At 37.9% G+C, this 26,899-nt stretch overlaps 1 protein-coding gene across 9 annotated transcripts in view; it reads right to left on the reverse strand.

Moving 5' to 3' along the window:
* Positions 1-26,899, reverse strand: part of MYO6 (myosin VI) — a 180,990-nt gene that overhangs the window by 85,175 nt on the left and 68,916 nt on the right. For all 9 annotated transcript variants that reach the window (XM_072142095.1, XM_072142094.1, XM_072142096.1 and 6 more), the window contains 4 exons: positions 25,343-25,523; positions 22,624-22,768; positions 10,874-11,031; positions 8,904-8,995 (listed from right to left, as the gene is read on the reverse strand). In XM_072142095.1, the coding sequence (XP_071998196.1) occupies positions 8,904-8,995; positions 10,874-11,031; positions 22,624-22,768; positions 25,343-25,523 (576 nt within the window). The remainder of the gene's footprint in view (positions 1-8,903; positions 8,996-10,873; positions 11,032-22,623; positions 22,769-25,342; positions 25,524-26,899) is intronic.

A 26,899-nucleotide genomic window follows, 5' to 3' on the forward strand; every position in this document is an offset into this window, starting at 1 on the left:
CTGTTTTCCACATTAAAGCCCAGGCAATTTTTTTTTTTTGTCATTTCCTTTTAAAAGCTTTAACTTGTATATTTTGTTACTACAGCTGTATGGGGTCGAGTTATTTGGGGGTCAAGATTGGGTCTCTTATTGTGCCGCACATTTTAAAAGAAAATTGTCATGGTTTTTTTCTAATAAAAATATTCTGCCTATACCATCAAACCTATATAAAATGTCAACAGGCACAGTGATAGCAAATTTATAGGGCTTTTTTTATTAGAAAATTAGCGTATATACTTGAGTATAAGCCGAGGCCCCTAATTTTACCACCAAAAACTGGGAAAACCCATTGACTAGAGCATAAGCCGAGGGTGGAAAATGCATTGGTCTCAGCCTCCTAGTATATAGCCATCCAGCCCCCAGTAGTACATAGCCAGCCAGTCCCCTTAAGTATACAGCCAGCCCCCTTAAGTATATAGCCAGCCCCCTTAAGTATAAAGCCAGCCCCCTTAAGTATAAAGCCAGCCAGCCCGCTTAATTATAAAGCCAGCCAGCCCCCTTTAGTAGGCAGCCTTTAGTATACTACTAGCCCCATTTGCCAAGAACATAAAAAAAAACCTTCCATACTCACCTACAGGTGGTTCCGACTATCTTTGCCGCTCACTGATGCTCCGTTCCACGCGGATGGTCTTCGGACTTCTCTCTTCTCTGTGTTGTCCACGTGATCTGCCGGCTGGCGCACAATATCACGCTGCGGTGTAGCACATTTGGGGTTGTTAAAGGTCTTTGAATGCAATTAGTATAATTTTTGTGCGATGGATGATTTAAAAAATGTCAATTTGAGCATCATTTTTCCATTAATTATTGTTTTTTTGTCGGACAGAATAAATCCGGTTATAGGTTTAGGGAACAATTTGTGTGTGTTTTACTTTAATTTTTTTTTAAAAGGGACATTTTTGTAAGTTTGGTAGCTTTTGTAGCTTTTTTTTTTTTAATTAAGACTTTATTATTACTTTTTTATATTACATTGTCCCACAAGGTACCTCTTAAGGTACTCTAATGCCTCCTAAAGCCCTTCAGTTTAATTTGCATTTCTAAAGAGAAGTTTTGGCATGGAAGGAGTAGTTCTAAAATAACAAAAGTTATAAGGTGGCATATGGGCAGGTAAATTGTGGTGACTGATTCCCTTTAAAGGATGCAGAGTTAGATCATTTTGAGGTGGTTGAAGGCCTTATTTAAGTTCAGAATTAGTAAGTAGGGTATGCTCATTGCACACCCTCTAGAACCAATTTTGATGCATCTTTCCAGTGAGTACATCGGCTATTGCATGTCAACCGTGATTCTGAGAGGGAGTCAGGTCACTTACCATTTTAAAGAATATAAAGTAAAAATTGAGTTCTAGAACTTTTTGAAACTGCAAAGAGTTTATCAAAATATAATATGGGGTCATCTGTTAACCCCTTAGTGCTCCGCTCCGCCAGAATCCAAAAAAATGGGACCGAGTCTGAAGCTACAAAATGGCTGCGTCCATTTAGGGGTTAAAGATATTTTCCATGATATTAATATAGATGACTTATTTTTAGAATATCCACCAATCAATATCAGATTGGTGGAGGTCCGACACCTAAGAACCCCAACAATTAGTGGATGTCAGCATTTTTAACCTTTGGCAAAAACAGTTTATTGAGCCCAAAGCCCTGACTAGGATTAACCTTCAAAATCAAAATCTTAGGAACTTCCTTTGAGAGATAAATGGGTTATCTGGGACTCATGAAAAACAAATAACAGGTTGGGGGAGGGACACGTTGACACAGCATTAAACCAACAATAATTACTTAAAACATAACTTTTAATAAATCAGTCCTAAAAACCTAGTACGCCCTAGTTAGGGGCAACTCAGATTACAGGGTTACCTTGGTACTGCCCTTGTAAGAGCAGGAGTCATTCTCGTGGGTACAGGGAGAGTTAGTAGTAGGGATTACTAGGTGCAGTGCTGTCACCTGTTCCTGACCTGGTTTTCCCACGCACATCTCGCTGACTGTGATCCTGCACCTGTACACTACCCAGTCACTTTCCTTCTGCAAGCTTTATGTAGGCAGTGAGGGGGCATATAGATCAGACGGCCAGTAGCATTGGTGAGTGTTGTTTATTTGTCTGTTGATGGTCCTTAAAGAGAACCCGTCAGGCAAAATAAGCCCCCTAAACTAAATATATTTTCATAAACTGCCATTAGAGAGCATTGCCTCTATCCCTTCATTTTCCCTCTACATGCCTGTAAACCTAAGCAATGAGGTCCTAAAGCTGTATGCAAATGACCTGTGAAATGTCCAATGGGTCATTAGCATATTCAAGCTGTCCACCTTATTCATCAGTGGGAGGCACAGCCACACCCCCAGTGCATGACTGACAGCCTGTATAATGGTGTAATGGCCCCTCCATGTGCTTTCTGGTGCTGGCACTCCCTGCAGCCTGTGTGTGTGTATTGGAGAGATACAACAGCTCCAGGCAGCCATGTTATAGCAGAACATGTCAGGTACTTGTGTAGCTGATGTCTGTGTCTATGTCTATTAGGAGGATGCAGCATGTCAGCAGATACAGCGCACACACTAGCAATACTTTACTATACATTACACACAGACATGAGCAAGGGGAGGAGAGGGGAGGGGTAACAGGAGTGACATCACTGCCTCTGACCATGTGACCAGCCTCATTTACATAATAAAGAAATTATGATTTTATAATGATTAATGTATGAAATGACTAGATAAAGGCTGATGACAGGTGTCCTTTAAGTCTGTTTTTTTAGGACATGGTTTTAGGCTGATTTATTAAAAGCTAGGTTTTAAGTAATTATTGTTGGTTTCACCCTGTGTCTTGCTGAATTTAATTGTTCTGGTGAAATACTGTGCACCCTGGACATTTCAAGGGGGCACCTTGCATAGTTTGTTCGCAGTAATTACCTGCTGCACGACCTGTTTTTTTTATTTGACACAGCATTAGCTGGTAACATGCCCTGTCTCTGTATACACAGCATGGCAGAGGAAAGCGTGAGTACCGTCGAAGATAAGTATAAGCTGCTCTTTTTTTGTTTTCTTAACCACCCCCACTTATATATTTATATTACATATATTATTTATATATATTTATATATATATATATATTTTGAACAAACCCGGACAACCTCAAAGCCTATATTTTCCATCTCCATGTCTCCATCAAGGCTATTTCTCAAGGAAGGAAATAAAATATAACCACTGAACTAAGTTTCCTGTACAGGAGTTTATATTGTACAGCAGTTATATTTTAACATTCAGTCAAATATAGTGACAGCTGTCAGTATGAAAGAAAGTCAACATTGCTAGGCAACACAACTTACCAAAGACTTTGTAATCCATTAAAAAACTTATTTATGTGGGTACCATTGTGGTACGAAAAGAAAAGTGATATAAGAAAAATGTGAGCATGCAATGTAAATCAGTGCAGAGACCGAAACTCATCTTTAATTTATGCCTCAGTTATCAGTAACGCTGTCATATTCACTAGAGAGCAGCAGGATTCCGTCATCTTCAGCATCAGACTCTACCACACCAGCATTTATATCCATCAGCAATGACTAAGTGAATAAATTCATGAAAGCCTAACATGACATTTGTCTGATTTATCCGTTAAAGCAACTGTACAATATGTCACTGCCTCACCGATTTCAAGATGACAAGGATGTTTACAGCAAGGTATCAAAATCTTCGTCCATTCCCAAGTTATACAATGCCTTGAAAACAGCTCTTTGATAGACAGCCATGACAGCAAAGAGATCGGCTACTGGAATACTGAACCTGTCAAGTTCTAGCACAACAGTGTTGATTATATAAAACTTCCAAAGTGCTGAGAAATCCACCGAGTAATAATATTTCTGCCTTGTACATAACAACCTTGTCCATTATGAAAAACATAATATGGCAAAAGTGGAGGAGACAAAGCACTCAGCAGAGAAGGGATAAATAGCAGGGAGTAAAAGAGGGTGAGCAGTCAGGGGAGTAGGTAGGAGGAATAAGAGGCAGGAAGCACTCAGTGAAAGAGAAAAGTGACCCAAAATAAAAAGCAGAATACTAATCAACTGCATGGAATAGAAGGGGGAGGGCATGAAATAACCTGAAAGGGAGGGGAGAAAAAAGAAGAAAGCTAGCATATAAGACCAGAAGCAACGTTTGTGCAAGGCAGTAAGGGATATTTACTAAGCAAGTGGCATTTTTTTTGTTTAAACTTGCAAGAAGCAACTTTAAAGATATTGATATTGATGAGAACTGCCCAACTGACTTGGATGGAGAATCACCTCTAATATCCACTCAGAAGCCCAACCCAAATTTGGGTTGAGTATCAGATGGTGGATACCAAAAGCTGTCTATTCAGAGAAACTGGCAGAGGAGGGTTTCCGTTGCTTGAAACCTGGTGGACTATCCCTTTGATCCTTTTGGACAAAGACCCGGCACACTATGTTCCAAGAATTGGTTTATTCTTATTATTTGTTCCAAGAATAAACCAATTCTTGGAACATAGTGTGCCGGGTCTTTGTCCAAAAGGATCAAAGGGATAGTCCACCAGGTTCCAAGCAACGGAAACCCTCCTCTGCCAGTTTCTGCATCGGCACCACCGCTGAATCTATTCCCCGAAAGCTGCACCCCGTTCCATCTGACGTGCGATGATATGCGTTGTGCCATTAGCACAACATAAGAAGGTGAGTGCACACTTTGCTCAGGCACTAAACCATTAATACTGAGGTAATTCTACACATCGAGCGCCCCCGCTCTCTCCTCTTCTCCTCCCTCCCTTTCTCTATTCAGAGAAAGGCACGGGTAGCTCGGCATTTCATATATAAATGTAAATCCCTGAAGAACATCTAGATGTGTGGAGCATAATTTAAAAAGTTTATTTTAAACAGAAGGAGGCCGTAGACAATAAACATAAGAAGATTACTATTCGCGGTGCCTGGATGAGCAAGTGCTCCTGGTTTATCTTGCATGTTTTTGATGGTAGATTTCCTTTAATTTCATGTTTAATTTCAAAATTCGCAGATATAACTTGCAAATTTCACAAAGAGTCTGTATTAGATGTCCGATTTATTTACTTGTTATGCATAAATTATTCAGAAATAATGTCCACAAGTCTGTATTTCAGCAATAATAAATTCCCCTATTTCTGCTGACTTGTGCGTATTGCTGGAGAACTAGGCAATTGTCAATCTTCAGGAAACATTTGCATAATTTACTCATAATGTAATAAAGATATATAATCAAACCATGTTGTGCTGACACCGTAAGCATATTCTCATAATGGCAGTTCAGACACATGTAACAGGAAGCATCTTCACAACTGTATCATTACTGTAAGCATTATGCTTATGGTCATTTATAACAAATGAAAAAATGCTTTATAAAAGGAGAACTGTAAGTGTTTCGTATTAACATAAAAAGCTCCCTCTAAATGAATGTTAGTTAATTAACTTAGGGCTATGAAGTGACATTTATTGTGGGATTTCCAGCATTGTAGAAAGTGATGAGTAGCCACAGTTGTAATGCAGGAAAATAGAATTTATAGTATTTTTCGAACTATAAGGCCCACCGGATTATAAGGCGCACCATCAATTTATGCCTGCTAAAATGTCAAGGGTCATATATAAGGCAAACCGGATTATAAGGTGCACCAGATTATAAGGATGAATGACCAGCAGGAGGCAGCTGTTATCTGTAAGTACTGTTTATATATAAGGCGCACTGAACTACAAAGCTTTGATTTCTAAGAAAATCAAAGGATTTTTTTGTGCGCCTTATATTCCAAAAAATACGGTAAACTAATCTTCATACAGTATTTGCTATTGGATAAAGTGTGAGAGCAAAGGTTGGTACAGTTATTCAAAAACACACAGGGCCACATTTATGAAAGAGTCTGTGCCTGTTTTCTGTCTGACTTTCCACTGTAAAGAATGTTTGCTTGCACATGTATTTATAAAGTGTCTGCAACAGTTTTGTGTCGCGGTTGCACTGTGTCCAACAAGACAGTAGAAATTTTGCACCATTTTTATCACTGGCGAGCACCACATTTCTGTGGCATGAACAGAGTGCTCCAAAAAATGGCGCACACTTCTTTAGAAGTGCATGGGGCACCAGATTTATGAAGACTGTGCTCCAGTTTTGATTAATCTGACACAATCCGCACACTCCACAGTCAAACTGCATATAGTACAGACTGCACTAGTTTTGATTAATGTAGCCGATAGTCCTCTCTACCAATGCAGGTACTGATGTGTTAGATGAGTGCAGGACAAGAAGGGAAACTAAAAATGAGAATCACTTCCGAAACCTTCAGGGGTGAACAAACTATAATCTTTTCCCCCTTCACTCAATATAGACGCATTATTTTATGCTACTCCACCACAGTGCAAAAATGTTGGATTCTAGAACACCAGAGATTTAAATACAGTGGATCTTTGATTATGAGCAGAATTAGTTCCAGGAATATGCTTGTAATTCAAATTGCTTGTATATCAAAGCAAGTTTTTCCGTAGAAAATTACTGAAACCCAGATGATTGATTTCATAGAAACACAGACTATTCATTCCACCCTCCTAAAATATTTATTCGTGTGCAGCAAAATATCTAACCCCTTTATTACTTCTACTCCTTCAAAATTATGTTATACAATTTTGGGAAAGAGGGAAGTACAGTGCAGTATAGGGTGAGGACAGCACATATGCGTGTTTTATGAAATTTTGCTTCCAAATCAAGTCACAATTTTTTTTTTTAAATGTATACTTGTGTTGCAAAATATATGCAAACGAGGTTACTCCAAAGTTCCACTGCATTATATTAAGCTCCTCTTATATTAAAGCCTCCTCCACTGACTTGCAGCACAAGGGGGCACCATGGAACAACATTGCTGCTGAATTTTAGTACTGGAAATGTTTCCAGTACTCTCCCTCAAAGCTCCCCCCCCCCCCCCCCCCGCAAAAAAAACAACAAATTGAGTGTTTTGCTGCAACAAGTTTTCCAAAGATTTCAATTTGTGCATGGAAGTAATAATTGACTTGTGGTGGGTTTAAAGGGGTATTCAATTAACCTGCAATAAATCTACATTTCTTCAAATGCTTGTTATATACACACATATATTATATATATTATATATATACGTATATATATACGTTATATATATATACACACACACACACACATTTGTGGATTGCGGATTTGTACATTTGTGGAGATATATATATATGTGTGTACACATTTGTGGATTGCATGGCAGCAGTGGCCAAATGTGCTATCGAGCCCTGCCTGACCACCTCAATTCACCTTTCATTACCACAGGATGGCTGAAGGACAAGGACAACAATCTAGTTGGGACAACATGGCTACGTTTATGGGAAATTATCTACACAAAAGGTATAGTTATTTTAATAGCATTCTATTTAAGAAATACATGTATATTAATTCAATTAAAATCCCAGGGGAGAATGCTAGAAATTCAGTGTGTGGAGTTGCACCGATATCAGAATTTGGAATTCTATACCAATACTTAGTGTAGTATCAAGATACTTGATACCAAAATGATGCCACAAAAAGAAAAAAAAAATAATTTTAGCTGTTCAAACGATCTAGACACCCATCAGTTCTTTTTTTCTGAGTCTGAATTGGGTTGCATCAAATTTTACCTTTCTGTATGCATAGCTGTGTCCTGAGTCCCATGGGATTGGCCAGTGAGGACAGAAACCGGTCTGTCATGTATCGATTTAAAAAAAAAAAATCCTCCCCTGTTCCTAATATCTCCTCCCCCTGTCCCTTCCCCCCTCAGAACATCATGCATGTCTACCCCAAAAAACTCTTTGTGCACACTATTCTCTATGGGGACACGGGGAGCCAGATAAGGGCTCCTCATGGAAATCAAAACTCATCTTGATAAACCAGAGACACTCACTAAAAGATCCAGTCACCATGACTGTGGTAATCCTCTTATATTTGTTATCCACATACAGTTATGCTAATAGGCTTGATGGCTCTGGGGGGCTTAACCAGAACCCCTCTGTGATGAAGCTTCATAGGTTGCTACACTGCTTCACTTGCCCCCTGCTCAATCTGCATTTACTCCCTAAATGTTGATTTTAGAAGGGAGGAGACCATGGATAACAAATGTAAGAAGATTACCCCAGTCACCGGGCATGAATCTATGAGGAAGTACCCCTGCTTAATCATGATAAATTATTTAAAATAAATCTACCATCAAAATCAGACACCATGTGACAGAAGAAACCATATGCAATGTATAAATACAACATATGGACAGATGATGTGATTTTCCCAATGACCCAACACATCTACTACAAGGATTCCCGTGGTCTACTCTGCCCGACACCTTCTCAGAAAGCATGCCTGGGCAGTAAAGAAGCTGTGCAAAAAACAAAAAACAAAAAAAAAAACAGATACTACACTGGGATCAGTCAAACGGGACAGTCACTTCGTACCGCTAACAACAGAAGCCTCATATGGAATCGTTCTACACTCTCCAGTATCGGAAAAGTATTGAAGTTTTAATACAAGTTTTGTTCATAAGTACCCATTCACTTCAATGGAGGAATCGGTCCGTAAAAACTGTACAGAAAAGTACAGCAATAAAAAAAAAAAAAAAAAACAATAAAAATTGAGATGTATATAGGAATGAATAAATTAATTGTAATAAACTATTGCTATCAAAATGTTGTGCCAACTCTGTGGAATTAAACATGCTGAACATAAACTGGAACATCCCCAGAGTCTTAGTACGGTAATTAATTTACGTGAACATCTGATGAAAAGCTTTTTGCGATTTTTTTTTTCCCTTATAAATTCAATACAGCTTTTTTTTCCTGACAGCTAAAATGTCAGACAACATTAACTTACCTCTTTAAGAATTCTTTCATTAAAGAACTGCTGCAGCTTCTCATTACAGTAGTTAATGCAAAACTGTTCAAAACTGTTGTGTTCAAAGTATTCTGAGAACAGAGAAAAGAAACAAGTTTTGTATTTTATTCAGATTTGTTGTTTGAGGTTTGTATCTTTCGAATATGGAGCATTTACAAAACAAGCTGTTATTAAGAGCATGTCATATTTTTATTGTTTTTTTATTTGTCTACATCATTGGTACAAATTTAATCCATACAACAACACAAAAGTCTTAATATACCTTGAGTATCCGCAATTAAAAAGCAGACATTAACTTACATACTTTCCTTTAAATCCCCCTGGTGGTGGTGGTGGTGCACAGAGGCTAGCACAATGGGGCTTATTTACTAAGGGTCCGCGGATCGAATTTCTGTCGGACTTCCCAACGTTTTCGGGGATTGCACAGCTGGGACAGGTATTTAGAAGGGGATTGTGTCGCACGCGATCAGATTTTGTCTGACATATCGGGGGCGGGCTGTCGGAAGATCCGACATATTCGGACTGAGTGCGGGATTTAACTTTAAAATTGTTTCGCAAGAGCAAGCACTTACATGCACCAGGAAAAAGCAGGTGAACTCTGTCGGACCTGAGGGGGAAAGCGACATGCAGGATAATGGGCACACAATCTTAGTGAATCGCGCCAAAGTGCATTATCGTCAGAACAATGCACTTCGGGTGAACTCCTCGGACAGATAAGTAAATATGACCCAATCTAGTACCTAATATTTTTGCAGGTATAGGTTGCTCAATGCAGTTCACTTTAGAAGAGGTCTATCGCTGAATTTACTCAAAATATTAAAATTCTGCCCTGGTAATAGAATACACGAACACTGCTTTCTGTACGGAAATATCTGTTCTCAAAATTACACCAAGAACTCAAAGTCACTTACTTAGCTTCTGCTAAATGATACATCAGGAAAAGGACAACTCGTAAGAGGTAAAAGAGGTAAATACAATTCTGGTGGCATTGCTAGAAAATGAAACTATAAATAAAGATGCTGAAAAATGCCATAGAAAGAAGGACATGAATGAGAAAATGGCAACATCTTATTAGAACTGGAATGAGTTCCGGAAGAGAATGTACTCTGGGAAATAAAACATGGACTGCATACCAGTCACAAAGCAGTGAGGAACATTCTAGGGACGCCATCCAAACAACAGTGGCTGAGGAATAAGAAGCCTACTGATGAAAGCCATATGTAACAAAAGTGTGTTCCCATAGGATGATTCTTTTGCAGGTTCCTGGACTTCTTTCTAAAATGTACTGTTCAAACAATGTATAAAATATAGTTGCTAATAAAACCTTCATAAATAAAAGAGTCTTTCAGAGACATATCGGGAAGATTTCATTACTACATTATTTTTATTCCCTGGGACAGAGGTACTAAATTTACCAAATATAGATTTCTCAATGCTTTTATGATATGGACATTTTTAACTTATGGGATAATGTTTTTCATTGTGCATTCTCTGTTTGCGGGCATACCAAATAATTTTTTATGTGAGTGTTAATGAAAAAGGCTGATTCAACAGGTACCTAGAACTCTTTTGAATTTTTTTTTTTATTTTTGGTTTTAAAATTTTTTACATAACTTTTAGGGGCTCATCAAACGGGTTGCGGCTGCTCATACAATAAAGTCAACCATGTCAACTATTATGCAAACAAGAAGTGCCATCTAGGCCCTCTATCCCTTTCCAAATGAAAAGAACAAGGGTGCTTGGCCAAGAGAAGATGTTCATTCAGCAACGGTCAGCTGAAAGTTACCTAATGGTCAATAATAACCTCTGTTCACATATCTATCCAATTAAAAAAATAATTATATATATAAAATTTCTGCAGAAAAATAGAGATTTAGGCACATTTGAGAAAATGAAGCAAGTCTACATTTTATTATATTCATACATTTATTACACAACATTGGACTTACCAAAGCCAGCAATGTCCAAAACACCAATAAAGAAGGAGGAACTTTCAAATGGGAAGCACTGGTTAACTCTGTTAACCACATGGTCAAAGAGGCGGCTGTACACTGCCTTGGCCAGTGCATCACGAGCATTATTTGCCTGTTCAACTTTCAGAGGCACCCTAAAAAAGAAAAAATATAAATAAATAAAATCCTTACATATGGAGGTACATTTAGGTATGTGTTTTTATTTCTGTACATAGAGTTGTGAACAATTTTCTATCCAAACATGACCAAGAAAATAAATCACATGTGTTTGACCACAATGACCCTAAGCAACTGCTCTTAAAGGTGGGCATACAAGAAATGTTTTATGTGTTTTATAAGAACGTTCCATGCAGCATATTCATCTTGAGGAATAAGTTGTTATTCTAATCGTAGGGAAAAATTCATAAATATATTTAATTTTATTATTATATATATAAATATTAAAACATCCACGGCGCTCCCAACAAGCCATACTCGTCTAGCAGATATGACAAGTCTCCCAGCTACATAACAAGATATATTTTATTAAAATGTCCTCAATGATTATTAAACTGTCACATTACAAAGTATTTATACCCACTGCAAAATGGTAAATCTTCAGCCGCAACAGACTGTTAATATATTAATCTTTTAAGATCTACTACTTTTAGTATATTTTTTAATAAATATGTTAAGTAGTATAAAAATACAAAGAAGTATACATATATACTTATGTACTATACACAGATATTAAATGCAGTGAAATATATTGGTTTGATGTTCTAACATTTACTGATGTTCCATGGTGAAAAACACCAAACAAAAAATAAAAAACAAGATAAATAAATGAAGATGGCAGGGGGATGCTAATTACATAATCTTTGAAGAGGAAAACAAAATAAAGCAGCACTGTAAAATCAGAATCCCATCCATTAGAAAGTGCGCCTCCGCTCCCGATTCAAACAGGTCCTTACGCCTTGCTCCACAACTCTAAACCAACCAGCAGCAAGGAAGAAGCACTCCAGTAAATTACCATTGATCGTTTCTTAACCAATGGGAAAAGTTAAAGCTGAGGGAACTTTTAGGTTTACATTTGTCCTCCTACCACTATTTAGTATAACTATAGTACTTAGTACAACTTTTGATAGTCTATACTGAGATCTTTTATGAACTGAACATATCTAAGGCCCTTTGCAAAGTTAGTCATGATGCACACAACAGTATGCAGACCACAAACAGACCGAGTGCCTTTGTGTGCTGTCTGTAGGACATTGATGGATGAGCTCTGCTCCGCTCATCCTGCCGATGTCCATTAATATTGCCTGACAGGAATATGACTTTCTCTATATAAATTGTGGTGCAATTTGTGCAGCTAGCTCATGGACCTCAAACACTGTTGTGTGAATGAGGCCTTACTAATTTCTTCACATATCAGATGCACCTCTGTCCGTGGCATTATCGGTCTGCAGAATTTTTTTTTTAAAAGGGATCAAATCAGTTGTTCTTTGATATCACAAACACAAAAAATCGATTAGTGTTAAACAACAAACTTAGTAATGACAGTCCAAAGCATTTAACTTGAACACTGGAGATGTACCACCAGCATTTTGGCGGCAAAAAGTCGTAAAAAAAAGTTGTATTGCCGTTTTCGCAACTTTATGCTGTGCAAAGACCATGAGAAGTGTTTTTTAAACCTTGCAATGCAGCTTAAAAAAAACATTGCAAACAAACTAAAAACCATTACATATCAGATACAGTATAAGACTAGCAAGTCCTACTTTGCACCCCCTATTAGTGGGTCTACTTCACTGGCGCACCAGCTTATGTTTTTGGCACACAGACTTTCTGCTGCACAGCCATGCCCTTTTTTTTTCTACTAGTTAGAATTGTGGCTAAAAACTGTGTGAAACCTGTAATAAATGTTGTACAGAGCATTTTAGTTTTTGGTGCACATTACTCGAGAATTCTGGCAAATCTCCCCCAATGTCTTTGCCCATTAGTTTTTCTTTACTTTAAACTATACCGACCCATAGGGTCACAGGCAAAGACATTACCCAACTATTCTGCAGATGCCAAATTCACTTCCGCTGAATGATTTATATAGTTCTGGTACATTACTGAACTTACTGTTTAGTTATGATTTGTATTCATACTTTTTTTTTTTAAGTTGAATGAGATGTTTTCCCAACAATTATTAGGATTGTTTGGAAGCTTATTATGGCAGTGATTGATCTGTTTACTTTCCTTCAGCACATTTTGTGTGTATTTCTCTTCAATAATACATTCAATAGTTGTACGTATATGTTTTACTTTAATTATACGATATATATTATGCCCCACAGAGATATTCTGAACAAAAATTAGCCTCTGCCCAAATTCTAGTTTTAAAATAGAATCCCAACTCCACTACACAGGAATGTTTTAGATATTCTTTTTCCCAACTTAAAAAAGACATAAGTTACAAGATTCAAGCTGTAGTAACCACTGATAGGCTTCAATACTGTAAAGAAATATGTCTTCTACCTATAGCTTTACAAAAGCAGTTGGCCATGGGGGACTTGGTTTATTCTTATATAAGAAAAGAAATTGCCTAACCAGGAATTCTATTTCTGTATAAAATGGAGCCAGTTGGTGCCACAGTTCTGTAATATGGCAGTCTGATAGATGAACCTTCAGAAGGAAACCTATTGCATAAAGGGGTTGGACACTTATACAAAACTTGTACATTTCTATTGTAATTCACCTTATCTTATCATTGATTTATTTGGGAGACATATCTTATTTTCTAGGAAGGGTAAAAGCAACCCTTGTACGGTCTACTTTACTTGTCTCAAGCAACAAGGCTGTAAAAATAGAGTGTGATATAATGCTATTGTCTTAAACCTGATAATCCTCTTAAGCAGCTCATTTCCTACAAGGCTATACAAAGGTGAGATACAGTCCTATCATTTAATGCACATTTAGATCCAGATATTTTTCTACTTTATAGATCAATAGTAATTGATACATTTACAATTCATTAACTTGTTAGCTACCGCATTTGTAGAGAATTTTCGCAGCAAAATTTGAGACGACTAACTAATGCGATAATCGTCTGTTCCTTACATAAAGTACTCACATACTGCAGATAGTTTGGAGTATTTTAATGAATGAAACAAAACAATGCAACTAATTAAAGCAAACGTTATGTGTCAAGTGTACTGTTACCTATACTCCATTTCTTTCCGGTTTCCTTCTGCAGGCGCTATGTCCAAGGCACAGTACACATTTGTGCAAGGACTTTCTGTTACTCTCTATATTTAAAACTTACATAAACTAAAAACAGAAGGTGAACATGGGTTCAACAGTTCACTTTCCATTCCCCATAGACTTTAATGAACCTTCCATTACACATCAATTATTAATAAGGGGGGAGGGGAGACTGGAGTTGCCTTGCTTTTTGCCATTTTTAATAAAGGAATGAGAAACGGCACCTGCCTGACCTAATTGTTAATTCTCTATGAGCTAGTTGATGGGCTAGCTCCTATTATGTTTGAAATATAACACATCTGGGGAAAACAGGAGATTCTACTGCATGGTAGGACTGGTCTACAAGAGTACCAGAAGATCCTCCAGTAGGCTAACATTGGGCCCCAAACATTGAAAAATAGAAGGCAGTCCAATCAGAACTATGCTTCTTGTTGCTTCAATACAAATACCTTACATATTTTAATGAAATGCTTTAAGCATAATTATTTTTCTGGTGGTTGCAAGATATACAGTATATAACAAGGGTTTGTGGCATATAAGGTATACAGTATATCACAAGGCTTTGCGGTAGACAAGTGTGCTAAAAGGATGAAATATGGCCATGATTAAGTGAAGCCTTTCCAGTCTCTAAATTACATTGAAATTTAGTCATAGCCAGCCAAGAACTCACAGAACTCACCTTTTTTGTAGAGTAAATGTTAATTACACTTTAAAGCCCAAACACTAACTGTCAGGAAGGAATTCTAGTGCTGTACCCAAAGACACCAGGTGGTCCATGTATGTCATAAGATTGAAGAGATGCCTGCGTGTATAGAGAGTATGGGTATTCAACTATCTCAAGCACATATCCTGGGACAGGGATTAAAGGAGGTCAAAGTTTGACCTGTTTCTTTCCCACCAGTAATTAAAATCAGAGAAAATGGACACTCATATTCATTAAATTCTTGGACATACTTTGTAGCTATGAGGCCCCACTAACGGTAGAGATCAAATTTTACTCCAGCTGACTTTAAAGTTTCAGAACTCTAGTAGCTTGGGAACAGCGTCAGATGACAAAACACCCCTGATTAGGCCTAGCCACCCCAAGTTTGATATGGGATGACAGAGGATGAGGTACCCAGTCAATTGAACATGGTTGCATCATTAGAATCATTTTCTCACTGAAGGGGGGGTGTAGTGGTATTGAAGTTCATTAGCATGTAAACCTTCCATTCTCATTGATGTCACAAGCTTGGAGCTATGCTAATGGACAGGTTCAGTCATCTTGAGACTCCAAAATAACACCTGGAAGGCTGCCTAAAGGAATTCTCATCTAGTTTTCACAGTGGTGGATATATGCTACTAACTCATAAGTAAGACTATTCATTTTTATATTTATATTCGCTTTAACCTTTTTATCTGACAATTGTATGTTTTTTATGTGTGCACTATACTTTTGCACATTAAATTTCAAAACTTAATAAGTATCTGCTTGTAGCCTTAGAGAACCAACATTTCTGAAGCGATAGTGTTACCAGGATAATCTTCCATAGGTGGGTGGAGCTTTATGTGGTAAAGTTGAGGCTTTCTAGGTAGATACAACCCGTGTAAGAGAAGGTAAACAATATATAGTATTTAACAAGTATTTGCAGAAGATATATCATGAGGCTTTGAACAATATTCAGTATATCATATATCATGTTCCAATTTATAAGCTGCTAACCTGTATAATGCACAGCACTATATATCAAATATTTATAGACAATAAATAGCACAAGTAATATCAGCAGGGTAGCAAAATAATATTTAGGAGAATTGGAAGATTATTGCTTTGATATATAAAATAAAATAATAAAAATAAACAGTAGTTTTTGTACGAGTTCCATACAATGTAGCTTTAGTCATTCTTGTTGAAAGAGAATAAAAGAAGGACACCAATCATAAATTGATCAAGAATTCACTTTCCCTATCTTATGCCAGCAGATATTTATTTCATTTCTTAGCCCATTTGGCTGTTATATTGATACACTTGCTGTGCACTTGCATAGTGTCGATGCTCAAGCAAATGTGGGCATGTGATGGGAGACAGATTTTAGTACACTTTGCTGCAGATTCTAAGTATTGAGATTGCCCATGCTAACTAAGAAGCCAATTAATGAGCCTAGTACAGGATAGAAAAGCTCATCCACTGAGCTAATATTTGCCAAGGCAGCTGCTTAGCTTGCTGAATACATAAACAATATAGACAGGCATCAAAAATGTAACAAGCACTTGATGTGTATACACAGTCCCTGGAGTAAGTTGCTCTTTGCATACTTTATGCTAAATTCTCTAAGGCTCATTGATAAAGCAAGTACCTGCGTGACATTGGGATCTAGTATTATGTAAGAGGACAGGCAGTGAATCAACATACACCTTGGGGATTAGCCATGCTGATCTGTGATTATCAGGAGACACAGGCAAGGTACACTACCCCCTCCATACTTACAGGGTTGCCGTCACTTCGGTTTGTTACATTATAAATTACTAGCATCTCAGAACTCAGCTTTAAACTTTGTTAGAATCGTATCAAGGACAATCTTACTACTGACATTTCATGTATCCATTTCACCAAAATGCAGTATTTTAAACCCGATGCAGCCTGCACTTATGCTAAAAAGATGTAATATATATATATATATATATATATATATATATCTATATCTATCTATCTATATAATCTTTTTAGGATGTGTAAATCACACTGTTTGTGCAACAGGGGTTGGGCACATTTGGCTCCACATAACCACAAATGCACTAGTTTTCCTCTTCTACAGTCAGCCACTTTTGCCTCTTTAGCTATAAAGTAGTTTGCTTGTGTTACGGGTATCTGTAAAAAAAATTCACAAATCAGTCAGTCATCAGGTCTTCAATGAGCACTAGCATGTCCAGAATTTGGACTGCAGCGACTGCATTTTTCATAGGTTTGTGGCCACAAAGTTTCTGTGATTATCCTCTACTTTTACTTTACTTTTACTTTTTTTTTAGCATAATTGGAGATAAACAGTATGAAAAGTTTACTAAAGGGCAGATTTTTATATCAAAATTGACAAGAGAAAAACAACAGCAGGCAAACAGAGGACGGTACCTTGGGTAATAATGTCAGGTTGCATATCTAATAGAGACTCCACGCTATAGAGTTGTTCACATGAAAGCCATTTGTTAAAGAATAACAACAGCTGGAATATTCTGCAGCGATAACCCCAATGCAGCTTTGGCTCATATAGGGGTCATAAAGATAGGAAAAAGATAAACAAAATTTTTATTAAAAGTGCCATAACCTTACTGACCATTTTTAAAGGGAATCAGTCACCAGAATAACTGCTTTGTTATCCACGGCTATGCCACAGAAGACACCCATACCTTTGTTTTTTGTTGTTCAACTGCTCCTTCCATACAGAAACTTCACAATACTAATAGGCAAATGCGGCTGAAGTACTTTGGCAGAGCAACTTGTTGCTGAAGCACCACATCTTGCTGGACCCAGAAGTGGCAGAACTCAAGGGGTAAGGATGCGAGAGGATGTTGTAAGTGTAGCGATTCACGTTGTTATTACTGTGGCATCAGATCCATGAGGTGCTCTGCTAACCTAACTTGAAGGAGCAGCAGAAAAGTAAAAACAAAATGGTAAAAGTTGCATCCATGGGCATAGCCCTTTGTAACATTCAGGTAGGTGAATAGTGGTGACAGAAGTCGGTCAATAACAGAAGTCAAATAACCCAGGTTGGTGCATTTAAAGCCATGGTCAAATTGTAAATAGGAGGACACTTTTGCACCAAAGCCATGAATGGATTTTAGAGCAAAGACACTATAGGGTCATCCCAAATATTTTCACCTTAATTTTGTTGGCCATATCACATTATGTACTATAGGATGCAGTTCACATTATATTTGTAGTATGTACTCTGTGGATCAATTACCAAAACTACAGTCAAAAGTGCAGTCATGAAGAAGTAAATGAGCAGGACACATAATGCCAGGACAAGGGCTTAACACTTGTGTTCTTCTGGGACTTTTAGAATTTCTTTCATTACTGTATCTATCCTGGTCTTAGAAGAATGTTAGAATTCACTATACTTGTATTCAGCTATTTGAATCATAAACGTCTAGTGATTACAAGAGAACTGGTAACTGAGATTATATATACTCTTCAGATTATAACATAGAAAACTCAAAATGTCTTAGAAGGGGGTGAAAAACAAGTTCCATATGGTTTGGCCTCATAGCTACACTTCAAACTGTCCACATAACAATCTGTGAAGCAGAGGATGAAACTATGCAAAACTGTGGATGAAAAGCCAATAAAGCTTTGAAATTCTATGATTTTTTTCTGATTTGCAATTCATATTATCGATATTCTCTGGGTAGCATAGATGAGTGAGACCAGAAGAGAAGAGTTGAACTACTAATTAACTTCCAACTGGAACAACAATTTGTCCCCAAAGGCACAAAAGGGAAACCCACTGAAAAGCAAGTTAATTAGTTACATGGCAAGTTCACATCCAAAATTACATATGCATTTGTGTGGATTCATGTTTTCAAGAATTGACTGCAAGGAAATTATTACTACAATCATCACAGGACAACGCTATGTTGGCAAAGAATGTGAAGGACAAACACAGGACTCTGCTAGACACCAGCAGAATCTGCTCCAAAGTTACAAAATGTATTAATACTTTTATTCATATTGAATATTGTTTTTTTTCCACACAGAAGTAATGGTGAAACACCCAACCATTATACATGTATCACTCACCATAATGTAGTCTTTTTAATTTGGTCTCCTAGGGCGGATGCTAAGGATCCAATTCATAGGAGTATGTTCTAGGTTGTCTATGGATAAGACCAATGGGATAATGGGTATCCTCCCATTAGGTAGGACACCTTATGTAACAGTTTCAGTTTGTCACTCTGTCACAGCTGCCTGGTTATCTCTGCTGCTTCCTGCTCTTCACATCTCCAACCACCTCATTACAGCAATTACTTTTCTATCCATAAATATTGCTGTTTCTCAAAGGACTAGCAAGCATACCCTATATTGTGCTCCAAGCCAATCCCCCATAAAACCTGGAAAAATAGGGTGTCTTCCTCCTCGGGAAGGTACTAGAGTAATAAAATTTCTAGTTTGCCACTTGCGTCATTGCTTTTGTGTTCCTGTATGCTGACAGTTTCCATGTCCATGGCTTGTCTCCTGATCTCACTACCATTACTTACCTTAGACCTTATTGGCTCTGTTTTGCTTTTATATTTGTAGCTCTGCTGTCTACCCTTACTATTTTTGTCTTACCTTCAGTGCGAAGCACCAGTTTCTTTTGGACCTAGAGAGGCTGTCACCTACCACGCAAACACTTGGCCCCAGGTTAAGCTTTCTGGACATATCATTGTTCTTCAAAAGTCTGTCATTCAAAACTTGATGGCTTGATGTACAAATTTCCACTATTCTAAGGTTTAAGAAGTTCATCCTTTGAACTACAACAATTTTTAATTTCCTCCATAATACAAAAATAATCGTGCTAAATTCTACATATTTACTCAACAGTATTACCTACTTCCTGAAAGGAGATTTTCATCTTCCCAGATTGACCAAATTCCAGAAAATAGACTGGGTTTCTTTCCAGCTGGTTGCCTGTCTTATATCAGCTTACAAAGATTTTAAGCTTCTGGGAAAAAGGGCACTATTGTTTCATCTGACCATGATATATAAAGTGCTGCAGAACAAGATGACGTTAAATTAAGATTTATTGATAAACTAGATCTATTGGTATTTACTTTGATAAGAAATTCAGCCAAAAAAAAAAAATCTGGGACTGGAGGCAATTCATTTTTCTAAATCATTAGACAACTTGGTGAGATAAGTCTACTGGAATTGGAAAATAGAATCATATTGTGTATATTTTTTGGCAGCTCTCCCATGTCTTCTATGTATCTTTGGAGAAGTGGAATGATTTTATTTTGTAGACTAAGTGATACCATCCATTGATTAGCTGAAAGGGCTGAAACTGTACAACGCTCTTCACCTATCAGGTTGGATGAAAACATACAACTACAGTTGACAGCCTGTCAAAGAATGCCGCAGGGCTGAACCAGATGGGCGCACTGATGGAAATTGTTCATACCATGCTCCAAATAAAACATGATGGCAGCTCTCTACTCCATCCAAGCCTCTGCAGTTTATGCAAGTGACAATGTAAATTGCTTGTCAAACTGTATAAGATTTACCAGTAAGTTGCGAGGCAAAATACATAAGACTTTCCAACAATTTGGAAGCTATGCACACACATAGAACTGGGTTATGAAAGGATATTTAAATAAGATATTAAACTGTAAATTAGCTATAAAATCACCAGTGTTTAGAGAGAAAAGACGTGCACTGGTAGGCATGTTGGTGCTCCTGAAGCACAGAGAAACTCATCAGCATAAATAGAAAAAAAAAGAGCTATTTTTGTAAAATAAAAGATTGCTGGAAAACAGAAAAGGTATCTATAAAAGCTAATAAATTGCCCTACATATTGCTGCTTTAACTTATATAAAACTAACTTACAGCTAACTAAGAGAAACCTGAATTGTGAGGCATTTTAACACACAATGTCATAAATTAAGAATATGTCCCTCCCGGATCGTCCCCATTTATACAATGCTGCTTTTACACATGCTCTGTGGAGGATGCAGACACACCAGGCCAAGTGTGTCAGAGGTAGGAAAAAAAATTCCATTACAAATGCATGCCAGACTATTACAGAAAATACTGCCAATTAAATGAATGAAGAAGAGTGTGTGTAAGTGTGGGGCAGAATATTAGGTGTTTTATCAACATGCAACTATGATTATTTCTGTACTGCTTTCTTGATAAGTAAAGACCCTGGGTCAGAAACTTGAACCTCATCAGCTGCCATTCCTGTCCATAAGATGGCTGGAGATGGAGGGTCATGTGATCCTAAACGTCCATGACCAGTCTGTGCAGGTTGTACCATCCATGAGCTTATGACCGCATTTGGTCTCATTACAGTCACTCTCATATACTAAGCTAGGGCAGTGAGGCGAGAAGTGGATTGATGCCCGTTGACTACAGAAGGATAAAACAGCTTTCCTGCATACCTTACATGGTGTTTAGCTTTCCCTGGTTAAGCTATATACTTCCTAGAGTCTAGAATCCTGGCCAAATATGACCAGCAATCCTGAACAACTTTTTCTCTCATGGTCTCACAATGGTATGACAGTCGGTGATATTAATAATAGGTTCATAGAGAATCTACCGTTCACTGAAAATTGATTCATTTAACGACAACCGTTTTTCTTGCATACCATGCTCATGACTGGATACTTAAAATCTTCGCATTTCTGTAAATTATATTTATGCACCAACAAAACACATTAGCATCTCTGAAAAACACTACAATTAGCTTCCAAATAAGCTTTGCTTTTTCGTTTTTGGATCACTGGCATGATTATACAGGTCAAAGATCTAAAACAACTAATTGTATGAAGAATCAATCAGAAGATCATGGGCCTGTGTAAGAGCCAGCAAGGAACAGGTAAAGAAAATGTTAAAAAAAAGGAGTAAAATGAAAAAAAAAAAAAAAAAAAACTTTAGCAGAGGGCAGCAATGATACTGCTCTGATACACGTTTCTCATCAATCAATATTTTTTTGAATGTAACATTAATGCAGTTACGGTTCATGCAAAAAAATATTGATTGATGAGAAACATGTATCAGAACTATGTAATACCAAAAAAGATGAATTTCTTTAGGAAAGAAAAGAAAAAATGGATAGATCTAAGAGTTTTTGTAGGCTTTAAATGTGTAAGCATGGCCATTCAATAAATAAAAATGAGTGCTGGGATTCCCAATTTTTCTGCAATTACATTCAAAGATATGTGAACTTCTGAATGCAATCCTAAGATCTAAAACGTCCACATAACTGAAAGGAGCAAAACAGAGAAATATGGAAAAAAATAAAGAAACGATTGATCTGCAGGTGCAAGAATCTCTTGTATTAGGGACTTGAGTATTTGACAGCAGTCAGACTGTAAACCTTGAGAAGTAGCTTTAGCAGTCTTGTTATATTCCAAAAACGCAGGTTAATACATAAGAGCACACTCCAGGGGTATCCTGATTGCAGTGTCAATGGCTGTCATTCTCATGTACCACTAAATGAGAAGAGATCAGACCATCTACAGCATACTGTGTTACATGACTAGGTCCAGGGTACAGAAGAAGAAACTGGAACCTGCTAGAGACATATTATATAGCACGGCTTGGTGCATGTAAGGGTAGCCCATCATTTATATTGAATTTAATAATGCCAGTCTCACTTCTCACGTTTCGTCAGCTGTTACAAAGCAAAGTGATAAGAAAAGAAAGGTTTCAGGGAGCAGGGCATTTTTATTCAGGAGGAAGATGTCGCTCCGGAGAAATATTGCCAGCAACTTAATTGTTTGTGTTGAAGGGGTGAAGGGAAATAGCAGGAAAACAAGCTTACTTGATAACTGTGCCTTTGGTGCCCCCTGCTGTTGTAAGCATGACCCGCGTGGTGAGACTGACTCTCAGATCATCTTCATCCAGACCAAGGAGCGCTGAGCAGTATTCTAATGATTTGCTTGATTTGTTCTTCAGTGTGCAGCCGCCTGGTGTTCAATACAAGATAAGTGTCAGTAAAATACTAATCTGCGGATAGTATAATTGCTTAATAGCACCTGGCATCCAGACCAACACACAAGCATTTGTCCACAACATTCATTTCATACAATCTCCTCTTTTTATCCCTGGCAAAATAAAAACACTACCGAAGATTAAAAAAACAGCAAGCAGCTGGAAAACAACAGTAAATGTGTATAGTGCTCGAGAGCAGAAACAATGGAAGAGAAGCTTGAAATAAGAGAGCTAAGCTTTTCCAGTGGATTTCTCTTATTGTCTTGTCCCTGGTCTTAGGAGGCCACTTCCAGAAGTACCAGAAGAACATGGAAGATAGAAGGCAGAGTGGAACAAGTATGTGTTTTTTGTTTTCTAACCACAGTCCCTAGCTGGGGGTTTTCCAGATTCATTTCAAGGACTGTGTTTCCACTCCTTTATACTACAAACCCCATTCACCCACTTCTACTTATACTATGACTCTCTGGGCCACCTTACCTTTAGATTATTACAAGAAATCTAGCAGGATGAACCAAGATCAAGCAGGATAAACCAGGGGCACTTACTCATAGATCCTGGCACTGTGGACTGTGGTAATCTTCTTAAATTTATTATCAATGGCCTCCTTCCTTCTAAAATCAAGTTTTCAAATTATGCGAATAAGCCAGAAGGGCACCACCAGAGCCCCACTGTGCTCTGGTTCACAGGTTATACCCATATGAGTAGCAGAGAGGCTACCCCAGGAGCCCTTCTGTCTCATTAGCATAATTGTTAAAGTTAATTTTAAAAGAAAGGAGGCCATGGATAACAAATATAAGAAGATTAACACAGTTACGGTGTCTGGTTTATCATGCTTCATTCGGATTTCCTTTAAACTGATGCAAGCATGGCTAAGTAAAAAATTCTCAGTCTGTGGGTGCTCTGAAGTTTTGGACGTCAGAGGCTTGAGAAAGCGCTCCACAGCGCGAAACGGCCCATTGACTTGCTGCATGTCGGCGTCCTGTAACTGCACCTGCATCGAATAAAAGAAGTTTGAAGTACCACACTGGAGAGTCCTGCACCTTCTCCTCGGTCGCTATACTGCTACTTGGATCTGTGCTTGTGCTGAGCACCCCGGAGGTACGAACGCTCACAACTGATGCTCCCTGTATATATCATCCTAGACACGGTGTAAGTACGAGTGGGGGTAGTGCCGGTACCGTTCCTACATGGCTATTCTCAAGTTTTTATACTCTTTCATTGCCCATTTAAGCCACAGAAAGTTTCATAAATCCCTGACATATTTCTTTTGTCTCCTTTTAATCTTATATTTAGTTACGGAAATAAAATATTACCAAACATGTTAAAGTGGAACATGTCCTAAAAGATAGATGCCTGTCCTAAAGTTTTGCCATAAATGAGTATTTGCTACTGCATCGCTGCAACAGAACTGGGAAATCCGCAGCAATTTACAGGCCCATGCTGTGAGAAAAAAAAAGGGTAGCAGAAAGCAAATTCACAGCAAAGTGAATTACTTCTTTCAATATTATGTTTAAACAATACAGAATCCAATCATAAACTGAACAATGTATTCGTTTTACCATAGGCAATGCTAGAATGTCAAGTTGCTAATATTTACAGAGGTTTTGTACTACAAAGCTCAAATGGCGGGCACTTGAATACTCACAAGTGCAGTACAAGTACACTTACTGTAGCTTACAAGCTGCGCTGAAGTTTGGCATCAGGCTGCAGAATCTTTCAGAGCTGTTCAGATCATAGTCCTCCTCACACAGAATTAAATATTCTCCTAGTGCTTCACCCTGCCCTTACCTTCTCTGCTCTAAACCATCTAAATCCCCCTGCGTGTAAGGGATAAAACTTTCACCAAGTTACACATCTAACTTCAGGAAAAACTCCGTCTGTAGACATATTACTTTCTACGTCCATCAAACACAACTTGTGAGTAGAATGATGAATAATTCTCTTAGCCCTATAAAGTTAAAAAATCTGTCTTTTCCCACCGAAACCCTGGTAAACCAAGGGCAAAGCGCAGCCCTGTATTGATGTTATGCTATAAGGAAATATATTATAATACGGCTCACGGCACTGCTGGCACAGAATTTAACCCTTGGCTGTGTAAATGGAGAGCAGTATCTCTATTTCTTATGATCAAAGCATTAAAAAGGACACCGCCAGCCAGCTCTAGTGTGGGTGCCCATCTGTCACCCCGGTCAGTGACTTGTGAAAGGAGCCGCTCTGCAGTACACCTGCATTGCAGCAGTCACACAACGGTGCATTTTTATTGTTTCCTAAAGACCTTTACAAATCAAAATGTGCAGATGGCTGTTTCATTTACTCATAATCAAATCACCCTTTCCATTTACTCATCGAGGAGAGGGTTTAGAAAATTCATTTTTCTTTCAGACCTTGTCCTTGGTGTACTATCTGCGGAAATTTTCCACAGGTAATTTAAAGTACATTTTATTCCCTTTCCTTTTAAGAGAACATTGCGCTTTGTGACTCAAATCAAACTCGCAGCCTTTTAGATGACATTTACACTGATAGAATAATAGAATAAAATGTCTTCTAACCAGAGGTGCTCCCAGCTTCTTCAAAATCAATGTTTCCAAGGTGTAGGACACCAGCAACCACTCGGAAAAGATCAAGCTTCTCTGTATCATCCAAGCCGATCTTTTTCATGGCCACGCACATGCGATTGAAATCTCCGTGATCATCTAAAAGCGGATCCTTCAGGGAGCCATGTTTGAGGTACTACAAAATATAAATGTAAATTAGGATTTTGTTATGAATATAGTAAAGGAAAAATACAAAGGGAAAAAAAAAAAAAAAAAAAAAAAAAAGAGTGCCTTCTTATTGTTCAGCTTCAGAATAATTCCTGCCCATGGATTTTGACAGTTTAGCCTCATATGATTCAATGGATGAGAGCTGTAATACCACACAAAGCCTAAGATCAACTGTGGCACTGTTTCTACAGAGAACAAATATGTATTTTAAAATACTGGGCAACCCCTTTACACCAAGATATGTACTCATCACCTACACATCAGAGACAGCCATATCTATGAGAAGGCAGCATATAAGTTCACAAGAAACTATTGCGATCACTTAAAGTGTTCCTTTGGTTCTATGATACACAGGCTAATACTCAGAGGGGTCAAGGAAACTGATCGATGGGGGAGTTTTTTTTTTTGCTTAATGCTTACTTTGTAGAGCAGCTTTAGCTGGTTAGGTACGTTTCTTCCTTTCATATTTACTTTACTTTTCAACCATTCAACGCCCACATACTGTTAGTTAGGGATGGAAGATCACTAGTGAACACAAACCCATATGTAGATACAAGAGGCCAAGGCCCTAACCAAATAACACTCCAAATCTCAGATTCTGGAACCTCCGTGAGCAATTGTTAGGGAGATGGATGGTGGTAACTACAATCAGATCAGAATGTATAAACCTAAAACACTCTTTAACTAACTGCATTAATGATAATTTCCTCCAAAAACCCATCAGGACAGTATGAGCTTCAAGAATCTAAAGCTAGAGAAGGTAAATAAAATGTCTTGTACCCCAATTATAGCAAAGTGTTACATAAATCTTTCTTATGGCCCTGTACACATCATAGAAAAGGTTCTTGAACATTCAGATTTTTCTAGGATTGATCAACCATATAATGTGTATGGGGGTCTCCTTGTTAGATGATATATGGGGGAAACCAGAAGTGTCTAGCGGTGACTTCCTCAGTTCTTCCTATTCAGAACACATGGACATTCGCTCAAAAAGAGCATGCATGTGTATAATGAAGACAGGAACTAGGCGATTGTGAATTTGCCAGGGAAGACATATTGGTCCAGATATATTAAAACTGGTGCAGCGTGCACAAGTTTTCTTTGCAGTTGCTTTGTGCAAGTTATGACACATCATTTGATAGTGTCGCACCCTCTTAGGGTCAACTGTGTGTACATCCTGAAAATTTACCAGATTAACTATTTTTTCTTCGTGCACTTTGCTTCATGCTGCTGTGACAGAATTGTGGGGCAACTAAGCAATAAATGTGGTGCAAACTAGGGACACACACTACCAGGCCCCTTTAGGAGCACAGTATTAAAAAGGGTCTGACAAAATTCAGCCAC

Source organism: Engystomops pustulosus, chromosome 3 (assembly GCF_040894005.1).
Source record: "Engystomops pustulosus chromosome 3, aEngPut4.maternal, whole genome shotgun sequence".
Classification (NCBI taxonomy): domain Eukaryota; kingdom Metazoa; phylum Chordata; class Amphibia; order Anura; family Leptodactylidae; genus Engystomops; species Engystomops pustulosus.